Raw genomic sequence first — 20164 nt, forward strand, 5'->3', positions numbered from 1 at the left:
GCCCCTGGGGGGGTGCCCAGGCTCTGTAGCGGCTCTCCGATGGAGGAGGGGTGTCACCCTCTGGCCACAGTCCTTGCTCGGGGGGACCTACGTGCTGCCCACGACCCCTGGGATGAGTGAAGCCTGGAGCAGCCTGGTGGGGGGAAGGTAGTTTACGTGTGGAATTATTTCGTGCCCTTGGACCTAGGAGCTCCGGGTGTAGGGACACTGATGGGGCCAGTGCGGGCTCATGGGTGTAGAGCCACAGCACATGTGTGTGCACACCCTGACAGCCCCGTGCAGCCACCCAAAGTGGCCAGGCCCCTGCGTGCCGATGGAACCCGTCTACACGATGGTTTTCGGCAAGAAGAGTAGATTAGGGAAAGCCCACCTGCTCCTGACTTTGTGGGGTTTTGTCATTCGTGGTAGCGATGTGATAAAGTGAAGATGGATTGAGTTGTACTGGACAGAAGGTTCTGTTTTCTGCACGTGCCGTGCCAAATGAGATACTCTCCTTTTGCCTCCCCCACCCCCCGCCCTACCAGATCTTTTAACAGAGTTTTACATAAACGTTTCTTGAGCCACGACCAGTGAAGTCTTTTGCATGCATGTGGCCCCTTTCCCAACAAGTGACCTTGGCTCTCCCTGTGTCTTCAGCCCACAGATGACATAGTGCTAATGGCCCAAGCCTTAGAGAAAATTTTTCTGCAGAAAGTGGCCCAGATGCCCCAGGAGGAAGTTGAATTATTACCCCCTGCTCCGAAGGGCAAAGGGCGGAAACCGGCTGCAGGAACCCAGAGTGCAGGTAAAGGGGTGGACGGTGCTGCCATTCTATCCCGACACCCCCCTGGGACGTGACAGCAGCGTTTCTCGGGCGGGTCCCTTGGCCTCTCTGAGCTCAGTGTCCCTCTCTGTGATGTGGGGGCAGTCTGGGTGGTAGTGCTACCATCTATATCTGCCTTGGAGTCTGCTCTGCTGGGGAGGCTGTGGTCCTGCCGCGTCCCTGTGCTCTCAGGCCGCCTCTCCCAAAAGTCTGCACAGGAGATCCCTTTGTCCCCCTAGGACACTGCCTCTTTAGCAGGTGTTGTCTGTTCCGTGACAGGAGAGGGGCCAAGTCTCCTGTCAGGAGGGCAGTGGGGATCAGGATTAGCATTAGGAGCCCTGGGGTGGGGGGTGGGGGGGTCTTACCTGGGCCAGGAACGGGAACAGAACAGAGGTGCACCCTGATGGAGAGGCTGGGGTGGGTCCCCAACACTGCCAGCCATCCCACTCTGCAGATGGGACTGTGGGTGTCTCAGTAGCTCTGCCCTGGTAACTCAGCTGGTTATTGGTGGAGTCTGACTTGACCCCCAGTTTCTCAGGCCCAGGCCTGGCTCTGCCTCCCAGGCTGGTCTCTGGCCAGAGGGAGTGCCTTTCGTTTGTTGGGTGAGTGCCTGTGGAGGCCGGTTCCGTGAAGGCAGCCGAGGGGCAGGGCCAGGAGTCTCAGAAGGAGGGTCTCCCCAGCACTGGTGTGCTCTGGCTGAGGATGGTCCAGGAAGCGTCTGGAAGCTAGCTGGCAGGTAGAGCCTGGCGTGTTCAGAATCCTTCCTTTGTCTTCAAGGTACGCAGCAAGTGGTGGCCGTGTCCTCTGTCTCCCCAGCAACCCCCTTCCAGAGCGTCCCCCCCACTGTCTCCCAGACGCCTGTCATTGCTGCCACCCCTGTGCCAACCATTACTGCAAACATCACATCGGTCCCTGTTCCCCCGGCCGCCGCCCCACCTCCTCCCTCGACGCCCATCATCCCTGTGGTCCCTCCCACACCGCCTGTCGTCAAGGTGAGTGTCCCTGGGGACTAGGTCAGCTGACTCTCTGATCACCAGGCCTGGGTTCCTGGATGTGAGCAGGGGTGGGGAGGGGGGGACATCTGCCACCTGTCCCCAGGCACCGACTACTTACTGGGTATTTGGTACACGTGACATTGGAGTGGTTCTACACCCGTGAGGTTGGGCCGTCGCCCCTGACGCAGACGGGGAGACCGAGGCTCAGGGAGTGCAGGTCACACAGCTGGTGAGGGCAGGCTGCGCTGAACCCCAGCTTCTCTGGCCCTGAAGCCTTGGCCTTGGCAGTGCATGGATTACCGTGGGGAGGCGTGGGAGAGTAAGGGGGAGGAGTCCGGGGCTCCCCTGCTCCCGCCTGGAGTTAGGGCAGAGGCCTGCGTGCATGGTGAGGAGCCATCACCTGCGCCCTGCACCTCGCAGCCCCATTAGCGTGAGCTCCAGTGCGTCCGTCTCCCCAGTTTGTCTGGGAACTCTGATGGCAGGGACCGTCCTGGCCAGGGCAGGCCACCAGCTGGGCATTGATGTGTGTCGTCTTCCATTTACCCCTCGCAGCGGCCCCATGGGGCAGACAGTATTTCCCCCACCTTACACATGCGGAAGCAGGCGCTCAGGGGGGTTAAGTGGCCCCCCCAAGGTAAAACGCCCCTGCCATTGCCTCCCCTCCCCTGTGGCCTTTACTGCCTGCACTTGCGGGCGGCGCCCGGCCAGGCTGCCTTACATAGTGCCCGGCTGTTTTTGGAGCATGCCCTGTTTGCCATGGCCAGGTGCTCCCCTGCAGGCCTCTGTGGCACACGCTTGGTGTCCTGTGGATACCCACAAGTGTTTGTGGATAGCCAGGTGTTGTGCCCCTGCCAGCCTGGTGGTGGTGGCTTGGCTGGGCCAGAGACCGTGGCGGTGGCCCAGAGGGCAGGTCCTGTGAGCCCGTCAGCCTGAGGGGGAGCCGCGGCTCTGAGGGGCTCCTCTGCCAGTCTGAGAGGCTGGGAGCTGGCTGAGCTGGTCTCGGGGACGTACTGAGCCCTGGCTGCAGAGCACACCTGAGGCCCCCGGGCGTGGTACCTGAAGAGACTCACATGCCGTGGACCCACGGCTCTACCACATGTCCTCGCTCTCAGGGCACAGCCCATGAGAGTGTCTGCCCTTCACACCCACAAGAGGCTCTACGGGTCACTTTGGCACTCCCTCCCCTTGCGGAAAATAGCTTTCTGTGGCTCCCACTGCCTTCAGGATTAAAGTCCAGACCTGCCCAGTCAGCCCCCTGGAGTCCTCGGTCCTGAACCCGCTGCTGCCCGGCCCCGGCCCCTGCCCGGCATGCTCTTCCTGCCTCCTGGCCTCGGCCTGCACCACGATGGCTGTCCTTGAAGCTCCAGCTTTGAGGCCCTTGGCTGGAGCTTTCCCACTGGCCTTTATAAGCAGGGATTTCCATTTGTCTCTGCTGTCCCTTAGCCTGAGTCCCACCTGGGGACGATCCCGGGGCCAGGTCACCCGGGTCAAGCTTGTGTCTGGAGCCTCACACACGAGCCTGAGGTTAGGCACTGGTGATTTGCATGCCACACCTCACGCTGTTCAGGTGTGACCTCGGGACCCCAGGGGCAAAGGGAGAGGACCCTTGAGGGGCGGCCCTGGGCTGGGTTCCGAGTCCAGCCTTCCCACTACCAGCTGTGTGACCTGGGTCCCAACATGTGGCCACTCTGAGCCTCGGCATCCTGTGGACTGCGCAGGGGCAGCCGGGAGGATGGGTATGGCTGTGCATGCTGTCGCTTTGCTTGGAGCCTGGCGGAGCACACTGTGGAAGGCACAGCTGCAAGCATGGGTGTTCTCGTGCCCACTGCACGTTCTTGAGCTCACTGGTCATCTCACTGTCGCAGAAAAAGGGTGTAAAGCGGAAAGCAGACACCACGACGCCCACGACATCTGCCATCACCGCGAGCCGGAGCGAGTCGCCCCCGCCACTGTCAGACCCCAAGCAGGCCAAGGTGGTGGCACGGCGAGAGAGTGGGGGCCGCCCCATCAAACCGCCCAAGAAGGATCTAGAGGATGGCGAGGTGCCCCAGCATGCGGGCAAGAAGGGCAAGCTGTCGGAGCACTTGAGGCACTGTGACAGCATCCTCAAGGAAATGCTGTCCAAGAAGCATGCGGCCTACGCCTGGCCCTTCTACAAGCCGGTGGACGCTGAGGCCCTGGAGCTGCATGACTACCACGACATCATCAAGCACCCGATGGACCTCAGCACCGTCAAGGTACCATGCGGCCTCTTGCTGGCAGGGGCGCCACCCAGAGTGCCACTGGCACGTGTCCCATGGGTGGCATGGGTCTGGCGTGTCTGGGCGTGGGGGGACGAGGCCTGCCTGCCATGCCTGAGCCTGGGGCTTCATAGTCATCTGTTCCACTAGAACCCGTGTCCTGTCCTGGTGTGTTTGCAGGTTTCAGGATGTCCTCAGGGAGGCCCTTTCAGGTGACCCACCCTCTCCCTGCCCAGAGTGGGGGAAGTAGCAGAGTTGAGACCAAGAGCTGGGGCCTCCCGCACAGGGGCTCCTGAGCACATGCAGGTGGGGTTTCTGGCCGCCCGTTGGGCTGGGCCCTGGCTCACCTGCCCTCAGGAGTACTGTGAGCCAGCCAGGTGCTGGCCTCTGGGTCTCCCAGGAACACCCCAGCAGTTGGGGACTGTAGCCCAGCTCCCCCACGAGCTGCCCATGTGGCGCTTAAAGGTACCCCTGCAAAGGGGAGCAGTTGCTGCTATCTACACAGAGGGTCTGGGCCTTGAGCAGCTGGTCCCTGGCCTTGTGCCTGCTTTCTCAGTGAAGGCAGCCTGTGGTGGTGGGCAAACCACTCAGCACCAAGCCTCTTCCTCGGATACCTTCTGTCCTGCCCCTGCCGGGAGCCTGGTACCTTCCTTTCCTTCAGACAATGTCTTATCCGTGTGAGTCAGTGCGAGTAGAGAATGAGCAGAAAGATCCGAGCAGAGGCAGGAGGGCCAAGCTCGCACTGTCCCCCTCCTGGGGAGAAGCCCTAACCCTGGTTGGATTTGTTCTCGGCAGAGGCCTGCTCTCTGCTAGCCGGTCCTGACTGTGGGGCAGCAGGAATGGCTGCGCGTGTCAGGCCAGGTGCCCGCATCACGGAGGCGCTGTCCCTGCTTAGGGTATGCGTGGCCTGGCTCTGGGCTGGCAGCGGGCAGCTGGCCCCCTTGGCCCCTGGGCAGGGCTGCGTGTCTGTCTCGTCCACCCTGCACAGTGTCCTGGCCGGGACTTGGGCTGGGGGAACAGGGGCCAGGCCTTTCGTCTGCATGCACCCCTGCGGGTCAGAGACGGGGACGTGGAGGCTGGAGGGCCCACCCCAGGTGAGTTGCTGGTGGAGCGTCCCGGGATCCGCTTCAACTCTTGAGGCCTGGAGCCGGCAGGGTTCACAGCACCTGGATGGGGGCGTTGTTGACCCCAGTGACGCTCCTTTATTTATTTATTTTTTTAACTTTTGTTCTTTTTAGAATTTTTTTTTAAGATTTTATTTATTTGTTCAAGAGAGACACAGAGAGAGAGAGGCAGAGACACAGGCAGAGGGAGAAGCAGGCTCCCTGTGGGGAGCCCGATGTGGGACTCAATCCCAGGACTCCAGGATTACGCTAAACCACTGAGCCACCCAGGCGTCCCTCCTGCCCCCTTTAACCCCTAGAGCTCTGCGGAGCCAGTGAGGATGGTGACTCCAAGCCACACAGCCAGGGGCGGCTGAGCGGGGAGCCCAGGATTCTGTCCGTACAGGTGCCAGCCGGGCAGGCCGTCGGCTCCTGCAGGCCCCCTTGCTGACAGGATGGCCCTGACTCATGGTTTCTACTTGACCCCACCCAGACACAGAGAGCTCACTCCCTCACCAAGCAGTTCCCTTCCACTTGCCCTTACTGCGAACCACTATCTTGTGTGTCTGTTGATGGTCGTGCTTCTGTTGTGCACATGCAGGTGCCTTTTGTCTCTCCCCCAACCCTGCCTTGTCCTCCTGGGTTGGCTGGGACCATCTGGTGCGTCCTGCAAGGGGGAGGCTGGCCAGCAATGCCTGGATTCTCTTGGGGACGAAGTCAGTGTCCTGATCTGTGAACTGAATAGACATTCCGCCCGAGGTGGCAGTGACTTACTGGAGGCTCTGCGATCCCCCTGGAGCTCTTCCTGTCAGGGACTTCGCTGTATAAAGTGACCCAACGTGTAGAGCTGAGAACTAGAGCAAGGAGACGTTACAGGGCGGCTATAGGAGCCAGGATTCCTGCGTTGCCCTCCACCCCGGGTGGCTGCCTCCCCTCCCTTCCAAGCCCGCGAGTCCCACTCCCGTCCCACACTCTTTCTGGGGTCTTGGGCTGGCCGTGGATGGTGGTCGTGTGCTGGGTCGTGTGCTGGTGGTCATGTGCTGGGTCGTGTGGTGCTGTGCTTGGGCTGGGCCGTGGCTGGTGGTCGTGTGCTGGGTCGTGTGCATGCACGTGGGGTCTGGCTGAGCCCCAGAGTGCCAGGCAGTGCCCCTCACACCCTGCTGCTTATGTGTTACAGAAGAAGATGGACAGTCGCGAGTACCCAGACGCACAGGGCTTCGCTGCTGACATCCGGTTAATGTTCTCCAATTGTTACAAATACAACCCCCCAGACCACGAGGTGGTGGCCATGGCCAGGAAGCTCCAGGTAACCCGAGGCTCTCAGGCAGGGATCCTTCTGGGCATTGGTGGGACCAGCAAATTAGGGTGGGTGCCCAGGAAAGACACAGGGCTCTGTGGGAGAGCCTCACCCACATAACACCTTTCTCTTGAGTGGTGCCCAGTGTGGGCCAGGCCCCACACCTGCTTCCCGGGGACATGGGGGTGAACAGGCCAACCTCTGCCCTCCAGGAGCTGCAGGCAGAGCTGCAGGGAAGGCACCCTTCGGGACAGGCTCATGCTCCAGCAGCGGGGGGAAGAGAAGAGAAGGCAGGCATGCCTCCTCCCACCACTTCACTTTGCGAGGGGGGTTTTGTCATGGGCCTGCCGGTCAGGCTGCTGGAAGCTGGGTCACGTGATGATTGTGCGGCCTTTTCTGACAAAAGCAGACAGTTTGGGGGACAAGGCATGGGGACTGTAGGGAAGGTGAGTGGCCTTCTGTGTAGGGACCCATGTACCTGTGCCCTCAGGTCTCACACACATGTGCGACTTTCTGCCGAAGTCTGGGTGCTGCCCACCTATTTCTGTGTGGGTCAGTGCACTCTCTGTATGACATGCATTGTTGCGTTTTTAAATAATGGCATCAAAATTTTTTAAAGATACTTTTTAAAAATAATTTTAGAGACAGCATGCAGGTGCAAGCAGGAGGAGGGTCGGATGGGGGAGAGAAAATCTCAAGCAGACTCCCTGCTGAGAGTGGAGCCTGGTGCAGGGCTCCCTCGCAGGACCCCGAGATCATGACCTAAAACAAAATAAAGAGACGCTTAACCAACTGAGCCACCCAGGCACCCTAATAGTATCAAAATTTAAACGTTATGTAATTGAAAGACTTTTTTTTTTTCGGAGGAAAGAGTAAAATTTGCGGATCTCTACTCTCTTCTAGCAGTCCCCCCCCCGCCCCCCCCCCCCCCCCGATGTAGGCTCTTTGTTATGTGAGGTGTTCCTAGTCTTTGCTTAGAACCCTTTTGAAAACCCGTGAAACAGCTCATGGTATCACCCTTGACCTCCCAGGACTCAGAGGAGGGAGGAGGGAGAAGCTGTCTTTCGTGCTGCTGGGTCTTCCTGCGTGTGAGCCTTTCCCAGGCTCTGCTGTTGCCGGCTGCACCCTATGTGGACCGGCTCCCACTGGGAAGTATGGCATGGCAGTCTTAGTAGCCCCAGGAAGCAAGCAGGATCTGTAGTTTTCTACGGAGACCACGCCCCCACTGTGTTTTGGAACAAAAGACTTTGCACAATCCTACTCCATGTTGGCTCTGTGATACTCCTAAACCTGGTAACTTGTGGTTTAGCTTAATAAGGAAGCCAAGCAGTGCTGGTGGCAAATCGGGTGTGCAAGCAGAGTGCAGAGGCCAGTGGCTCTGGTTCTTTTCCTGCAACAGCTGGTTCTCAGCAATATGGGCACAGAGGCCACCAGTCTCGATTACCAATGGCTCTTCGGTAACTGCACTAGTGCAGTCATGCAAATCCAGCGCTGGTGTCGGAGCCCAGCATTGAGGCAGCCTGCTGTCAGTGCTCCTCTAGGCCATGTGCCAGGAGCAGGCCAGGCCGCTGTGCACATCTGTGCTTCTGGGAATGTCTTCATTCAAAGAGTAGAGTCTGGGACCAGAACCTGGAGATGATGCCTTGTCAGTAGGTTGGGATCTTGTGTGAGCTGATATGGATTCGGGTGTATGAGCTTAGCGAAGAGAGAGCTCCCATGTGGCTGTGCACCCCCATCTGAAATGAACCTAGGCTGCCAGGAGAGGGAACCTTGGCTGGGAGGTGTCCCTGAGGGCCTGGGTCCTGTTCTGTTCTGAGCTGGCCAAGGGGCTTTTCAAAGCCAGTTTTGACAGGATAAGACTTGTGCCTTTGAGCCAACTTTTGGGCCCAGCTTGGAATGAGATATATGATGCTATGGTAAAATCCTAGGGTGAGAATGGGGGAGAATGTGAACTGGCCCCCAGACCCAGCATCTGGGGGCCCTGCAGAGGTCATAGGTCAAAGGTAGGAACTTGGGAGCTGCTTTGCAGTGGGCGGCAGCCTATAGGGCCTCAGACCCAGAAGTCAAAAGGATACGCAGATCTTGACAAGACAGAAGGCTTGTGTGCTTAGTAAAGGGAGTTTGTGGACCAGTTCCTAGAAGGCTGCACCTGCTGTGGTTGGCCCCTGGTCCCTGCCCCAGACCCGCACCCAGTGCCTGGACAGGGACAGAGGGAGGGAGGGAGGGTGAGCAAGCTGGGGTGACCCAGTCCCCCTCGAGGCCTGGCCTTTGAAGTAACTGCGGGTGCAGCTCTGAGTGCATCTCAGGGACGCTCAGGTGTGGGTCCCCCACTCCAAGGGGCTCCCCATGGGCGTCCAGGACCTCAGGTGGCCCCTGCTTTCCCACAGGACGTGTTTGAGATGCGGTTTGCCAAGATGCCGGATGAGCCGGTGGAGGCACCGGCACTGCCTGCCCCCGCAGCCCCCGTGCTGAGCAAGGGTGCCGAGAGCAGCCGCAGCAGCGAGGAGAGCTCCTCGGATTCAGGCAGCTCGGACTCGGAGGAGGAGCGGGCCACCAGGCTGGCGGAGCTGCAGGAGCAGGTGTGCCACCGGGCCGGGCCGCCCTGGGCAGGACGAGGGGAAGGCATCGGCGCCGAGGGCCCCTTGGGAGTGCCTGCAGATCAGGGTCGTGCCAGCCTGACTTGTGTTGTCTGTGCCTGGGGTCCTGCTGGGCCCTGGGTGCCTCATTCGCCATGGAAGCATCTAGAGGGTGCTGGCTTGTGGCTGCTGTAGGAACGGGGTGGTCCCACTTTGGTCTATCTGACAGGGAGGAGAGAGCAGAGTAGAAGTGGCTCTGTGGTCACTAGTGTGAGGTTGCCGTTTGACTTTGGGCTGAGCCTCGTTAGAGGTGACACCGCAGGGAAGATGGTCCTGGGTGTAGGCCCCCAGTGGCCCCGGATCTGTGGCCCCATTTCCTCTCCAATGAGGTGGAGCTTATGGGCCCTCATGACCCTCGGGCGTTGCTGAAATCAGAAGTATGTAAAGCACTTAACATGCTACCACGTATGTGTCGGCATGGGGTAAACATTAGCTGCTGGCCCTGGATCATTTTAATCCTGCATATCTACCACGTGACATCCAAATGGCTTCTATTTTTTTTTTTTTTTTAAGATTTTATTTATTAATCATGAGAGACACAGAGAGGCAGAAAGAGGCAGAGACACAGGCAGAGAGAGAAGCAGGCTCCATGCAGGGAGCCCGACATGGGACTCGATCCCAGATCTCCAGAATCAAGCCCTGGGCTGAAGGCGGCGCTAAACCGCTGAGCCACCCGGGCTGCCCTAAATGGCTTCTAAAAGTAGCTGTTGAAAACCTCCTTCGTACAGATGCATAAACCTCTATGTAGAGTTGTCTTTGTCTGAAAAGTGGCGAGTAAAGCATTAGCTGCCTTTTATCAAGTTGTTACTATGCCACCTGCACTGGTCCGAATGCGCCAACAGACTCATCTGTCCACCTCTTGGCCACCCGTGAGCCATGTTTCAGGTGAGGATGGTGAGGCCCGGCAGCTCTCCAGCACTCACAGGGGTAGTGAGGGCCGAGTGGGGCTTTGATGCCCTCAGCTCCTGGCTCACCTCCCCGGTTGAGGTAGCTCCAAGGGCAGCCCAAGGCCCCCCGCCATCACCCGTGGCCCTCTTGGGCTATTCCCAGGGAGCCCTGCTCAGCTACCTGCTATTTTCCAGCTGAAGGCTGTGCACGAGCAGCTAGCCGCCCTGTCGCAGGCCCCAGTGAACAAGCCAAAGAGGAAGAAGGAGAAGAAGGAAAAGGAGAAGAAGAAGAAGGACAAGGACAAAGACAAGGACAAGGAGAGGCACAAGGCAAAGTCTGAGGACGAGAAGAAGGCCAAGGTGGCCCCACCTGCCAAGCAGGCCCAACCGAAGAAGGCTCCCGCCAAGAAGGCCAGCAGCACAGCCACGGCCAGCAGGTGGGTTGTGGCGCCCTTCAGGTCCCTCCAAGCCCAATGTTGTGTGTCCTCAGTGCTTGTGTGGCAGGAAGGGTACTAGGTTTGGGCCTTTGCACCATGGCTGTGGGTCCTTGGGACAGAGACTGGGCTGGTCCATGGAAAACAGGCTGGGGTCCTTGTTTCCCACCTTTGGGAAGAGTACAGGGATAAAATGAGGCCTCTGCTGGGAAGACTGGGCTCTGGAGGGTATCACTTAGCTGTCCTTGGGGCTAGCCTCTCGATCTCGGGTACTAGAGTGGTCACACTATCTGGCACAGACCTCGGCATCTCAAGGCCTTGGGCTCATTTCCCTGATTTGCGCCAGGGGTTCTATCTGGGGCATTGCGCCTTGGCACAGATTCTTCTTTCTGGTCCACCTACCTCTGTCTTCCCTCCTGCAGTGCCAGACACTGCCCTGAGGAATGCCTGCCACAGACAGGACAACAGGGAGATGAGGATGGGGGGAAGGCGCTCCAGGCCAGCATGCCTCTCCTGCAAGGTAGAAGGAAGGCTTCCCAGAGGAGGGGTGACCGCTGTGCAGGAGCAAGCCCAGCAGCAGTCAGGATAGGGTTCTGAGAGTCAGGAACAGTGGGGACAAAGCTGTGGGGGCCAGCAGACACATTGTAGGAATTAGTGGGAATTAGGACAAAGTTGGCTGCACTGAGGAATGGAGACTGCTTTGGGAAGAGGGGTCAGGAGAGGCCGCTGGGGTCAGCCAGCTTTGTTGAGGCCTCTCGTTTTATCCTCTGAGCAGGTGAAGGGACGTCATGAAGTGTTTGAGCTGGAAGTGGTCAGATCCTAGTCAGTGTGGAGAATGGAGTGGTGGGATGCAGGAAGAGGAGAAAGGACAGCCCGGGAGGTTTCGTGGCTATGCAGGCAAGAGAGGCCGGGGTGGCCATGGAGGGGGAGGCAGAAGGGACAGGACTTGGTGCCTGGAGGCAGGAGGACAGGGCCATGCGGAGTCGGGGGTTTGGGCTCTGGCAGCTGAGTGGTCTGCGGCATCATTGAGAGGTGGTGGTGGGAATGCTCGAGTTTTGTCCTCTCCCCCACCCCACCCTTCAGAGGAGAGGCAGAAATCAGGTTTCCTCATAGTGTCCATCTGGATTTGGTGTCAGCATAATACTGGCCTTGAAAATGAGTTGGGAGGTGTTCTCTCCTATTTTCTGGATAGATAGATTGATTGATTTCTGGATAGATTTATAGAGTTGGTATTAACTCTTAAATTTTAAATAGAATTCCCCAGTGAAAGCATCTGGGCCTGGAGTTTTCATTGGTAGAAAGTTTTTAATGATGAATTCAGTTATTTTTTAGGTACCGGACTAGTCAGGTTATCAGTTTCATCCTGAGTGAGTTTTGGGTATTTGTGCCTTTCGAGACATTGCTCCATTTCACCTGAATTGTGGAACACGTGTGCCCGTATTGTCCTTTTAACATCTGTAGGGCCTCTAGTGAGGTGTCCTTTCTTTGGTAATTTGTCTTTTTTCTTGGTGAATCTGGAGAGAAAATGATTTCTTTTATTGGCTGTTACCAGTATTTGATGTCATTGGGTTTTATTTGCTTTCACTTCCTTTTCTTTATGGTCTTATTTTTATCAATTCCTTTTGCTTGCTTTGGACTTAATTTGCTCTCTTAAAGTAGAAACTAGGATTATTGATTTGAGACCTCATTTTTAATGTAATCATTTAATACTATATGTTTGTACCTAAACACTATGTTAGCTGTACTCCACAAATTTGATATGTGTGATTTCATTTAGTTCAAAATATTTTCTAATTTCCCTTCTGACATCCTTTTTGATCACAGGTTATTTAGAAGTATGTTGTTTAATTTCCAAGTATTTGGAGATTTTTCTGGACATGGTTCAGTTACTGGTTTTTTATTCTATTAGGGTTAGAGAACATACTGTGTGTGATCTCGATACTTCCTGTTAAGATTTATTTTATGGCTGGGAACTGGGGAATGTTCCATGTGGACTTGAACATGTGTTCTGCTGTTGGATTGAGTGTTGCCTACATGTCAGGTTAATTTGGTTGATGATGTTGTTGGGGTCTCCTCTCTTTTTGCTGATTTGCTTTATCAATCACCGAGAGAACTGTTGACTCCCCAGCTGTAATTGTGGATGTTTCTATCTCCCTTTGGTTCTATCAGTTTTGCTTCATACGTTTTAAAGCTTGGTTTTCAGAGGCACATACTTTGAGCACTGTGATGTCTTCTTGGTCAGTTGATCCTCTTCTCACTATGCCACGTCCCTCTTCTTCCTGACCTTGTTCTGAAGTCTCTGCTATCTGAAGCTAACACGGCCACTGCAGTTTTTCTTCATTTAGCATTTGCAGGGTTTAGTCTCCCCATCTCCTTAGTTTTAACCTACTTCTGTCATTGTACTTAACGTAGGGTTTGAGACCCATGTAAGTCAGGTCTTATTTCTTATCCATCCTGATTATATGTCTTTTTAGTTGGTGTGTTTAGACTGTTTACATTTAATGTAATGATTGATAAATTGCATTTTGGTTTGCCATTTTATTATTTTCTGTTGTCCCTCTGGTTTTTATTCCTCTGTCCCCTTTTCTGCCTCCTTTTGGATTATTTGAATATGGAAATCAGTTTTTGACCTGCTAAATGAGATGCCTGTAGGGTGTTGAGAGGAACTGACCACTACAGTCTTTTCTGGCCAAGGCCTGGAAATCCCCAAGTTGGGAGCAACTTCTGCTCTGACCTCTGAAACAGAGTCTTCTATGTCCCTGCAGACGCGTGTGCAACGCTCAGACAGTCCACCTGGCTTCTCTGTTCTGGGGCACCACTTAGGGCTTGCCTCTTGGTAAAAGAGCCTGGTTCTGGAAAGGAAGAAGACCAAGACAGAACGGGGATGAGGGGCAGAGGCTCTGTTGGGCTGGAAGGATGGGGGCAGGGGCTCTGTTGGGCTGGGGGCTCCACGGGTGTTGGGAGGACAGGGGGCAGGCTCTGGGCTGGGGAGAAAGGGGCGGGGACTCTGTGCCACGATGTTCTTTGCCTTGTGCCTCAGGCAGCCGAAGAAGGGTGGCAAGCAGGCATCAGCCTCCTACGACTCGGAAGAGGAGGAAGAAGGCCTGCCCATGAGCTATGACGAGAAGCGCCAGCTCAGCCTAGACATCAACCGGCTGCCCGGGGAGAAACTGGGCCGGGTGGTACACATCATCCAGTCCCGGGAGCCCTCGCTCAGGGACTCCAACCCCGATGAGATAGAGATTGACTTTGAGACTCTGAAACCAACCACTTTGCGGGAGCTAGAGAGATATGTCAAGTCTTGTTTACAGAAAAAGCAAAGGAAGCCATTCTGTAAGTTGTGGGGGCTGAGCACCATGCTCACCATCCCTGCCCTCATCCCTGCCTCCCCTCCTCCCCTCTCCTGTAGGCCTAGATGGGGAAAGCCAGGTAGTGGGGCAGGTCACTCTCCTTGTCCACTCCCACCATGTGCCCCAAGGACACCTGTTTGCTCAGCTGGGCCCATCTTCCCTGCTGTGGGGCAGGTGGGCAGCACCTGCCTGCCTTGGCTGTCACCGGGACGGGCAGGACCACTGGGTTGGACCCATTCATTCAAGTGCCAGTTAAGGTTGCCACCACAAGCCTTCCTGGGGCTCCATTTGGGACCAAGGTTGCAGGTGACCTCTTGATGGTCCCCAGCCAGGACAAACCAGTTAGTTCCCTTTTGCCTGGAGTGAGGGTCCAACCTCCCAGGATGGACATCTGCCAGGCTAGCCCAGGTTGCCCAGGAAGTCAGTGACTTTACTGGATGGGGACAAGGCACTGCCTGGGGTAGCAGGTCCTGGAGAGTGAGAGGCAGCCCTGTGGCAGCAAGAGAGCTGGGCAGTGGCCCTGGCCCCAGGGAACACCCGGGGTGTGCCCTGTCAGTGGGCCCACGTGCTTCCTCCTGGATGGAGTCATGTGATCCTTGCAGTCAGGTGCACCTGACCCTAGGTAAGTTCTCCTCAGACTCAGAGGCAGTGGCACACGCTGTGGGGGCCCAGCACACGCTGTGAGCATCCGGGATGGCTGGATGGCACCTGGCGGCTGCTGTGCACCTGTGTGGCCACCTGTCCTATGTCTGTCCCACCCCACCATCTCAGCTCTGTGCTCTTCTCCAGCCACAAGCGGGAAGAAGCAGGCGGCCAAGTCGAAGGAGGAGTTAGCTCAGGAAAAGAAGAAGGAGTTAGAGAAGCGGCTACAGGACGTCAGTGGACAGCTGAACAACAACAAGAAGCCTGCCAAGAAAGGTAACTGTGTACAGGCCACACTGCTGCCAAGGCATGGGGTCGTGCTGCAGCCCCAACTGCTGCTCTCTGTTGAGGGGGGAGGGTAAGTGGCAGGGGAATGGCCGGCAGATCCAGGCTTCTGTCTGCGGCTCTACCAGCTGAGAGGTGCTGTGCCCTTAGATGAAGCTCCTGAGTCTGTGAACTGGGGACCAGGACCCTGGTCCTGCATGGAGGCTGAGCAGATGGGAGTGGGAGCACCCTGTACCAGAACCCCCAGGGAGGACTCTTCGGGAGGGCCCAACTGTGGTGTTTAGGGCTAGACCCTGTGGTCCTGGCCCCTGGCAGCAAGTTTTCTGGCTGTCCCAGACAGGAGAGAGGTTCCAGCTCCCTATTCCCAGGTCCTGTGCTTTTGGACTACAGGGTCTTATTTTAGGTGAGCAGGTGATTTGACTGCATATGTCTTTTTCTCGAGCTTGCAAGAAAGGGCAAATCCCTGTTTCCCAGCCGCAGGGATGGTGCGGCCCAGGTAGTGAGTGGTCAGAGGCACAGAGGGGCTGGGTGCCGCCCCGTTGCCTGGTCCTGCTTGCCCTGTCTGCTCCCTCTGAAGGGGGGAGGGTCCCCTTAGATTGCAGAGTAGGTGCCACCCATCAGGTGACTGACTGATGGGTATCTTCACACTGCAGACCTCCCCCCATGCCCTATTACTTCCTCCTAGTGGACTGCATTTGGGTTTTGTAGACTCTGGCGTATTTCCATAGTTGTATTGACCTCTGAGGTATTTTTACTCACACTTCTGACACCAAATGTGTGGGCTTTTGCTCACACTAGTTCTGCGGTCCCAACTCCAGGTAGGGGTCCGACCATTCAGTTCAGGTGTGACACTGCTTACTCGGAGTTAGCTTAGAGCCCGCAGGTGGGGGGCTCACCCTCACAAGACTGCCCTTCTCTCAGACGCCAGGTGCAGGTCCTGGGCCTGCCTTGCCGCTGACCAATAATAGGCTCTACACTGGGGCTCCCATGACCCTCCACTCAGATTTGACAGTTTGCTAGAATGGCTCACAGAACTCAGGAAAGCGCTAAACTTACTGTATAGTTTTTCATAGAGGATACAAGTTAGGAACAGCCAGGTGGAAGAGATGCACAGGGCAAAGCATGGCGGGGGTGCCAGCTTCCCTCCCTCTGTGGGCGTGCCACCCTCCCCGCACCTCACGTGCTCCCCATCCCAGAGGCTCTGGGATTTGAGAGTGTTATAGCACTCTGTCTCCGGCACCTCTGGAACTCCCTTCCCTGGAGTTCCCAGCCACCATCACACAGTTTTTCTGGTGATAGCCATACCCTAAGTCACTCATGAGCATAAACTCGAGTGTGATCCACTGGGGGCTCCTTGTAAACAACCAAAGACATTGTTATCACTCAGGACCACAAAGGTTTTAGAGGCTATGTGCCTGGAACCCAGACGAGGGCCCAACCCCTTTCTTACCGAACCATAACCTCATTAGTGTGGGCATCTGTTCCAACAAATACTTGGTTAATACTGATGGAGCCAACTGGGTCGGGAGCAGGCTGGGCCGAGGCTCGTGACAGGTCAGTGTGAGGCCAGTGGATGTTCCGGGAAAGTTTGCCCAGCCAGTGCAGGGGTGTATGGGGGTGCATGGGGAGTGCCTCTCACCTGCTGCGTCTCCCTCAGAGAAAGCGGGCTCTGCGCCCTCGGGAGGGCCATCCCGGCTCAGCAGCAGCAGCTCCTCCGGGTCCGGGAGCAGCAGTTCCAGCGGATCCAGCTCCGACAGCAGCGACTCAGAATGAGCTCTGGACTCGCAGATCAGAACAAAACCAGCGATGTCGCACACGCCGAAACTCTGCAGTGTTCCTTTCTCTGGTTAATATACTACTTTGGTTCCACGGCGTGCAGGTTTTCTTTTAAACTCAGTGTTACGGTATCTTCCAGTTTTTGCTTTAATAGGTCAAAGATCTTTCTCGTGTGTACGTGAGGCTTTATGAGAAGGTGTGAACCTGCATAAAGCCTTCCCTTCGTAACTGAGTTGAGTTGCTTGGAGACGGCAACTTCAAACGCTGACCTGATGACCGTAGAAAAAAATGTCAGATGTGATCTGAAGTTTCTTGCAAAACCCCTTTCTTATGCCCAACCTGGTCTGTAGCTCCAGACAGCATTGTTTGAAAGGAAGTTTCTCTGAGATGGTACTGCACCGAAGGCGGTCAGCTTTGCAAACAGGCGATGTCTCTGTCCCCCCAGCTCAGCCCCGCGGCTGGGGTCACCTCTTGCTGCAGGGTGGGGGGACTGTGGAGGTGCTGCGGGCTCCAGTCCGGGCTTCTGCAGGGGTGGGGAGAGGCAGGTGGGCACCGAGGGAGGGGCGTCGGGAGCTCCTGGGAGGGAACACGGGGGCCGCGTGTGCCACACGCAGCTTTCCATACACTGAAACTTTTACCTCAACTTAAAAAAAAAAAAAAGAAAAGATTAAAAAAAAAAAAAAAAACTAAAGGAGACTTTTTTGTAAGGTTCAGCAATTTTCTACGAAAGTCCAGCCCCATGTGTGTCCCCAACTCGTGAGCTGCCGCTGCTGCACACTCTGGAGCCCTTCTCCCAGTCTCGTGTATATATGAACACTTTATTTATTAACATCATTGGTGGTTTTTAAAAAAAAAAAAAAACTGCAAAAGAAATGCATTAAAAAAAAAAAAAAAAAAAGAAATGCAGGCCTTTTCAGTGGTTCGAGGAGAGCCCCAGACCCTGCTCCGATGGCGGACCCGTGGCCTCCAGGTGCTGGCGTCCCGCCGCCTGTCCGGTGCTGTCTCGTCTGCGCGCTCGCCCTCCCCGGGCCCTGCCCCACAGGGCTCTGTGTGTTCTCCGTGCCCGTGTGCGGGATTGGGAGACGTGCGGGCGTAGACAACTTCCAGCTGCAGCGCATTCTCGGTCTTCACATTTTGTGTGTTGAGTTCTTTTGTACTCACTTCTGGTCTCTTTAGGACTGTTTTAAAAGAAATCAATTTAGGGAACCCCAGTTATATAATATAAACTTTGTAATCTGAGAGAAAAAAATGTATAGTAAATCTAAGTCTTGATTTTTAACTTTCTATTGTAAAAAATAATAATAATAATATACAGAGTTTAACAGAAGGTTATGTTTTGGTTTTATTTTTTCCAGAGGCTGCCCTGCGGCCTTTGAGCGCAGGGACACCCCGCACTGCCTGCCTGAGCTTGGAGCACTGTGGCTTCGGCCGAGAGTGCCAGGGGCCAGCCGTCCAGGCCCCCCAAAGGGGCGCCCCTAACCTCCCAACCCCTGGGGCAGGGGCCCTGCGGCCCTGTGCAGCCTTCCAGTGCAGCCTTCCAGCCAGCCAACAGCGGCCTGGCCAGACTCTCCCGGGGGTGGAAGAGCCTCTGGCCACGGGAGGGTTTGCTCCCTGAAGACCACGCTGGGCTCCCTGCTTGAGCATTTTCCCATTAGCACAGAAATAACAGACAGGGCACTGTCCCAGACCTCCCCGTGAGGACTCCTGGAAGTGGGTGCTGGGGCGGAGCTGTGGGTGGCCTGGCCTGTGGTCTGGTGGTGAGTTTCCAGGTGGTTGGAGTGGGTGGGGGGTTCGGGTCATCAATATCCTAGTAGGGGGGGCAGTCTATAAAAATCCTAAAGTGGATTCAGGTTCCACCGGCCCTTAGGATCACAGGTGCCCTTGCCGGACATGGAACCGATGAGGCAGCGGGTGGCGGGTTACCATGTTTCTTACTGCTGGTGATTCTGACGCTTGGTGAGTTTTGAGCCAGTTTGTTAAACTTTTCATTAAGTTTTGTTTATAATAAAAATATATGTGGATTTTCAACTTGACATTTTTTAGAGTTACCCTTGTGTTTCAAAGGTGTTTTCTAAGCAGATCCGTAATGGAATATTTAAACTAGGACTTTAAGGAATTAATACATGACACGACGGATGGTCTTACAGCAGGATCTCTCTGGCAACGTGCAGCGAGCGCACCTCCCTGAGTGCAGAGGGTGCCTGGGGGGTGCGGGGGGGCTCCCATGGAGCACCTGTCCAACTGCAGGTGTAGCGGGGGGCGGTCGCCTGTGTGAGCCGATAGGTTGGTGGGGAGCGTGTGGTCCTCGCCCCCAGCACAGTGGAAGCATTTCAGAGCACTTGGTCACCCGCTGGCTCCGCGGGACACACGGGTTCTGGAACACCTCTGTCCCTTGCCCCCCAGGAGGAGGCCGCTGGCCGCCATGGCACAGAGGGCTGCCATCCATTCTGAGCAGTGTAGCTCGATGGTGCTGTGGTTTCTTGAGGCTTTCCGTGCAGACTTCAAAGCCGATTTCTCTTCAGAGTTTGGGGGATATCCTCGGCCCCCTCGAGGTCAGCCTGTGGATGTTTGCCGTCTCCGCGTTTCCGCGTGTTGGGGAGACCGCAGTCAGACAGGCCGGACTGTTGTGGCACGGAGAACCTGAGGGCAGCTCTCCACGGCCTCCTCTCGAGGGGGAAGGAACCGTGTGTTTAGTAGGTGGGCCTCACGGGAGCCCTGGAGGCCCAGGGTGGGGGGCAGAGACCCTGCTCGTGCTGGGGTGGCATCATCTTGCTTACAAACTGTAAGATATGTTTTCTTTTTGTTTCTGTTTTTGTTCTGCAACACCCACGTCTGTGACAGCCCTCTGGGAAACACCCCACCCAGAGAAGGACGCGTGCCGTGCCTCCCAGTGTAACCTGGTCCCCAGGACTGGCATAACGCTTCCGGAAGTTTTCTTTTTTATATTTAAAATGTTACTTTTCTGTATGATGTGCATGCAAGTTTACCGTAACTTTTTCTTAAAAACTTTTTAGTGCCGTTTCTAGTATATTCCTGTAAATGTCAGTTACTGAAAATGAGTCCGATGTAAGTAGTTTTAGCTTGTTTATTGCAATGCTGGCCTCAACACAACAGAATAAAAATGGTAGAAAGTACTCTTTGATGTTTCTGGTAATCAAGGACCCTTCTCCTGGGGCATTTGTTTTGTTTTCATAATAAAACAACAACAAAAAAAAAGGTGGCTGTATGTGCCTTTGCCTGTGCTTTCCAGTGGCTCCTGGGCTCGCACCCTGGAACGTTTAGCTGTTGGAAGTAGCTCTGGTCCTCAGCCTGCGTGGGAGGGCACCAGGATTTGGGGGACATCACTCGTCGTAGCCTTTCTTCAAAGGAGCACAACCTTGGTCACGTTGCCGTCCTCGCTCGCTGCTCCCTCCTGTCCGGGCAGATGCCTCCCCCGAGCTCCATCTACGCTGAGCCTGGTTCCAGGGCGTGTTCCCAGACGGCAGGAGGCAGACGCTGTCCTGTGGGCACAGTCGCATGTCTGCTGAAGTTTTCCTGCACTGCGTGTAGAGCCCAGCATGGAAGAGAGGCTCTTGCGAGGAACGGATGGCAGACTGGCACTCTGACGCTGTTTTCTGAGCAGTCGTGGCTGTTGGTGCCCAGCGCTGCAGAGCCGTCCTGGGTAGAGGTTCTTGGTGGCGCCCCCCAGCTGTCAATGGGCACCCTCCCAGTGACCCA

General features: G+C 56.0%; 1 protein-coding gene and 1 long non-coding RNA gene across 4 annotated transcripts in view; one reads left to right on the forward strand and one right to left on the reverse strand.

Annotated features, from left to right (window-relative positions):
• Positions 1 to 19667, forward strand: part of BRD3 (bromodomain containing 3) — a 34649-nt gene extending 14982 nt beyond the window's left edge. For all 3 annotated transcript variants that reach the window (XM_072778561.1, XM_072778562.1, XM_072778564.1), the window contains exons 4-12: positions 637 to 784; positions 1580 to 1794; positions 3663 to 4034; positions 6318 to 6446; positions 8825 to 9016; positions 10156 to 10397; positions 13435 to 13727; positions 14534 to 14662; positions 16329 to 19667. In XM_072778561.1, coding sequence (XP_072634662.1) covers positions 637 to 784; positions 1580 to 1794; positions 3663 to 4034; positions 6318 to 6446; positions 8825 to 9016; positions 10156 to 10397; positions 13435 to 13727; positions 14534 to 14662; positions 16329 to 16444 — 1836 coding nt within the window. In that variant the 3' untranslated portion in view covers positions 16445 to 19667. The remainder of the gene's footprint in view (positions 1 to 636; positions 785 to 1579; positions 1795 to 3662; positions 4035 to 6317; positions 6447 to 8824; positions 9017 to 10155; positions 10398 to 13434; positions 13728 to 14533; positions 14663 to 16328) is intronic.
• Positions 12181 to 16678, reverse strand: LOC140605939 (uncharacterized). Its single transcript, XR_012008459.1, has 2 exons — positions 16311 to 16678; positions 12181 to 13246 (listed from the first exon to the last, which is right to left on the reverse strand). It is a non-coding gene; the product is annotated as an uncharacterized lncRNA (long non-coding RNA).
• Positions 19668 to 20164: the final 497 nt, after the last annotated feature.

Source organism: Canis lupus, chromosome 16 (genome assembly GCF_048164855.1).
Source record: "Canis lupus baileyi chromosome 16, mCanLup2.hap1, whole genome shotgun sequence".
In the NCBI taxonomy this organism is placed as follows: Eukaryota; Metazoa; Chordata; class Mammalia; order Carnivora; family Canidae; genus Canis; species Canis lupus.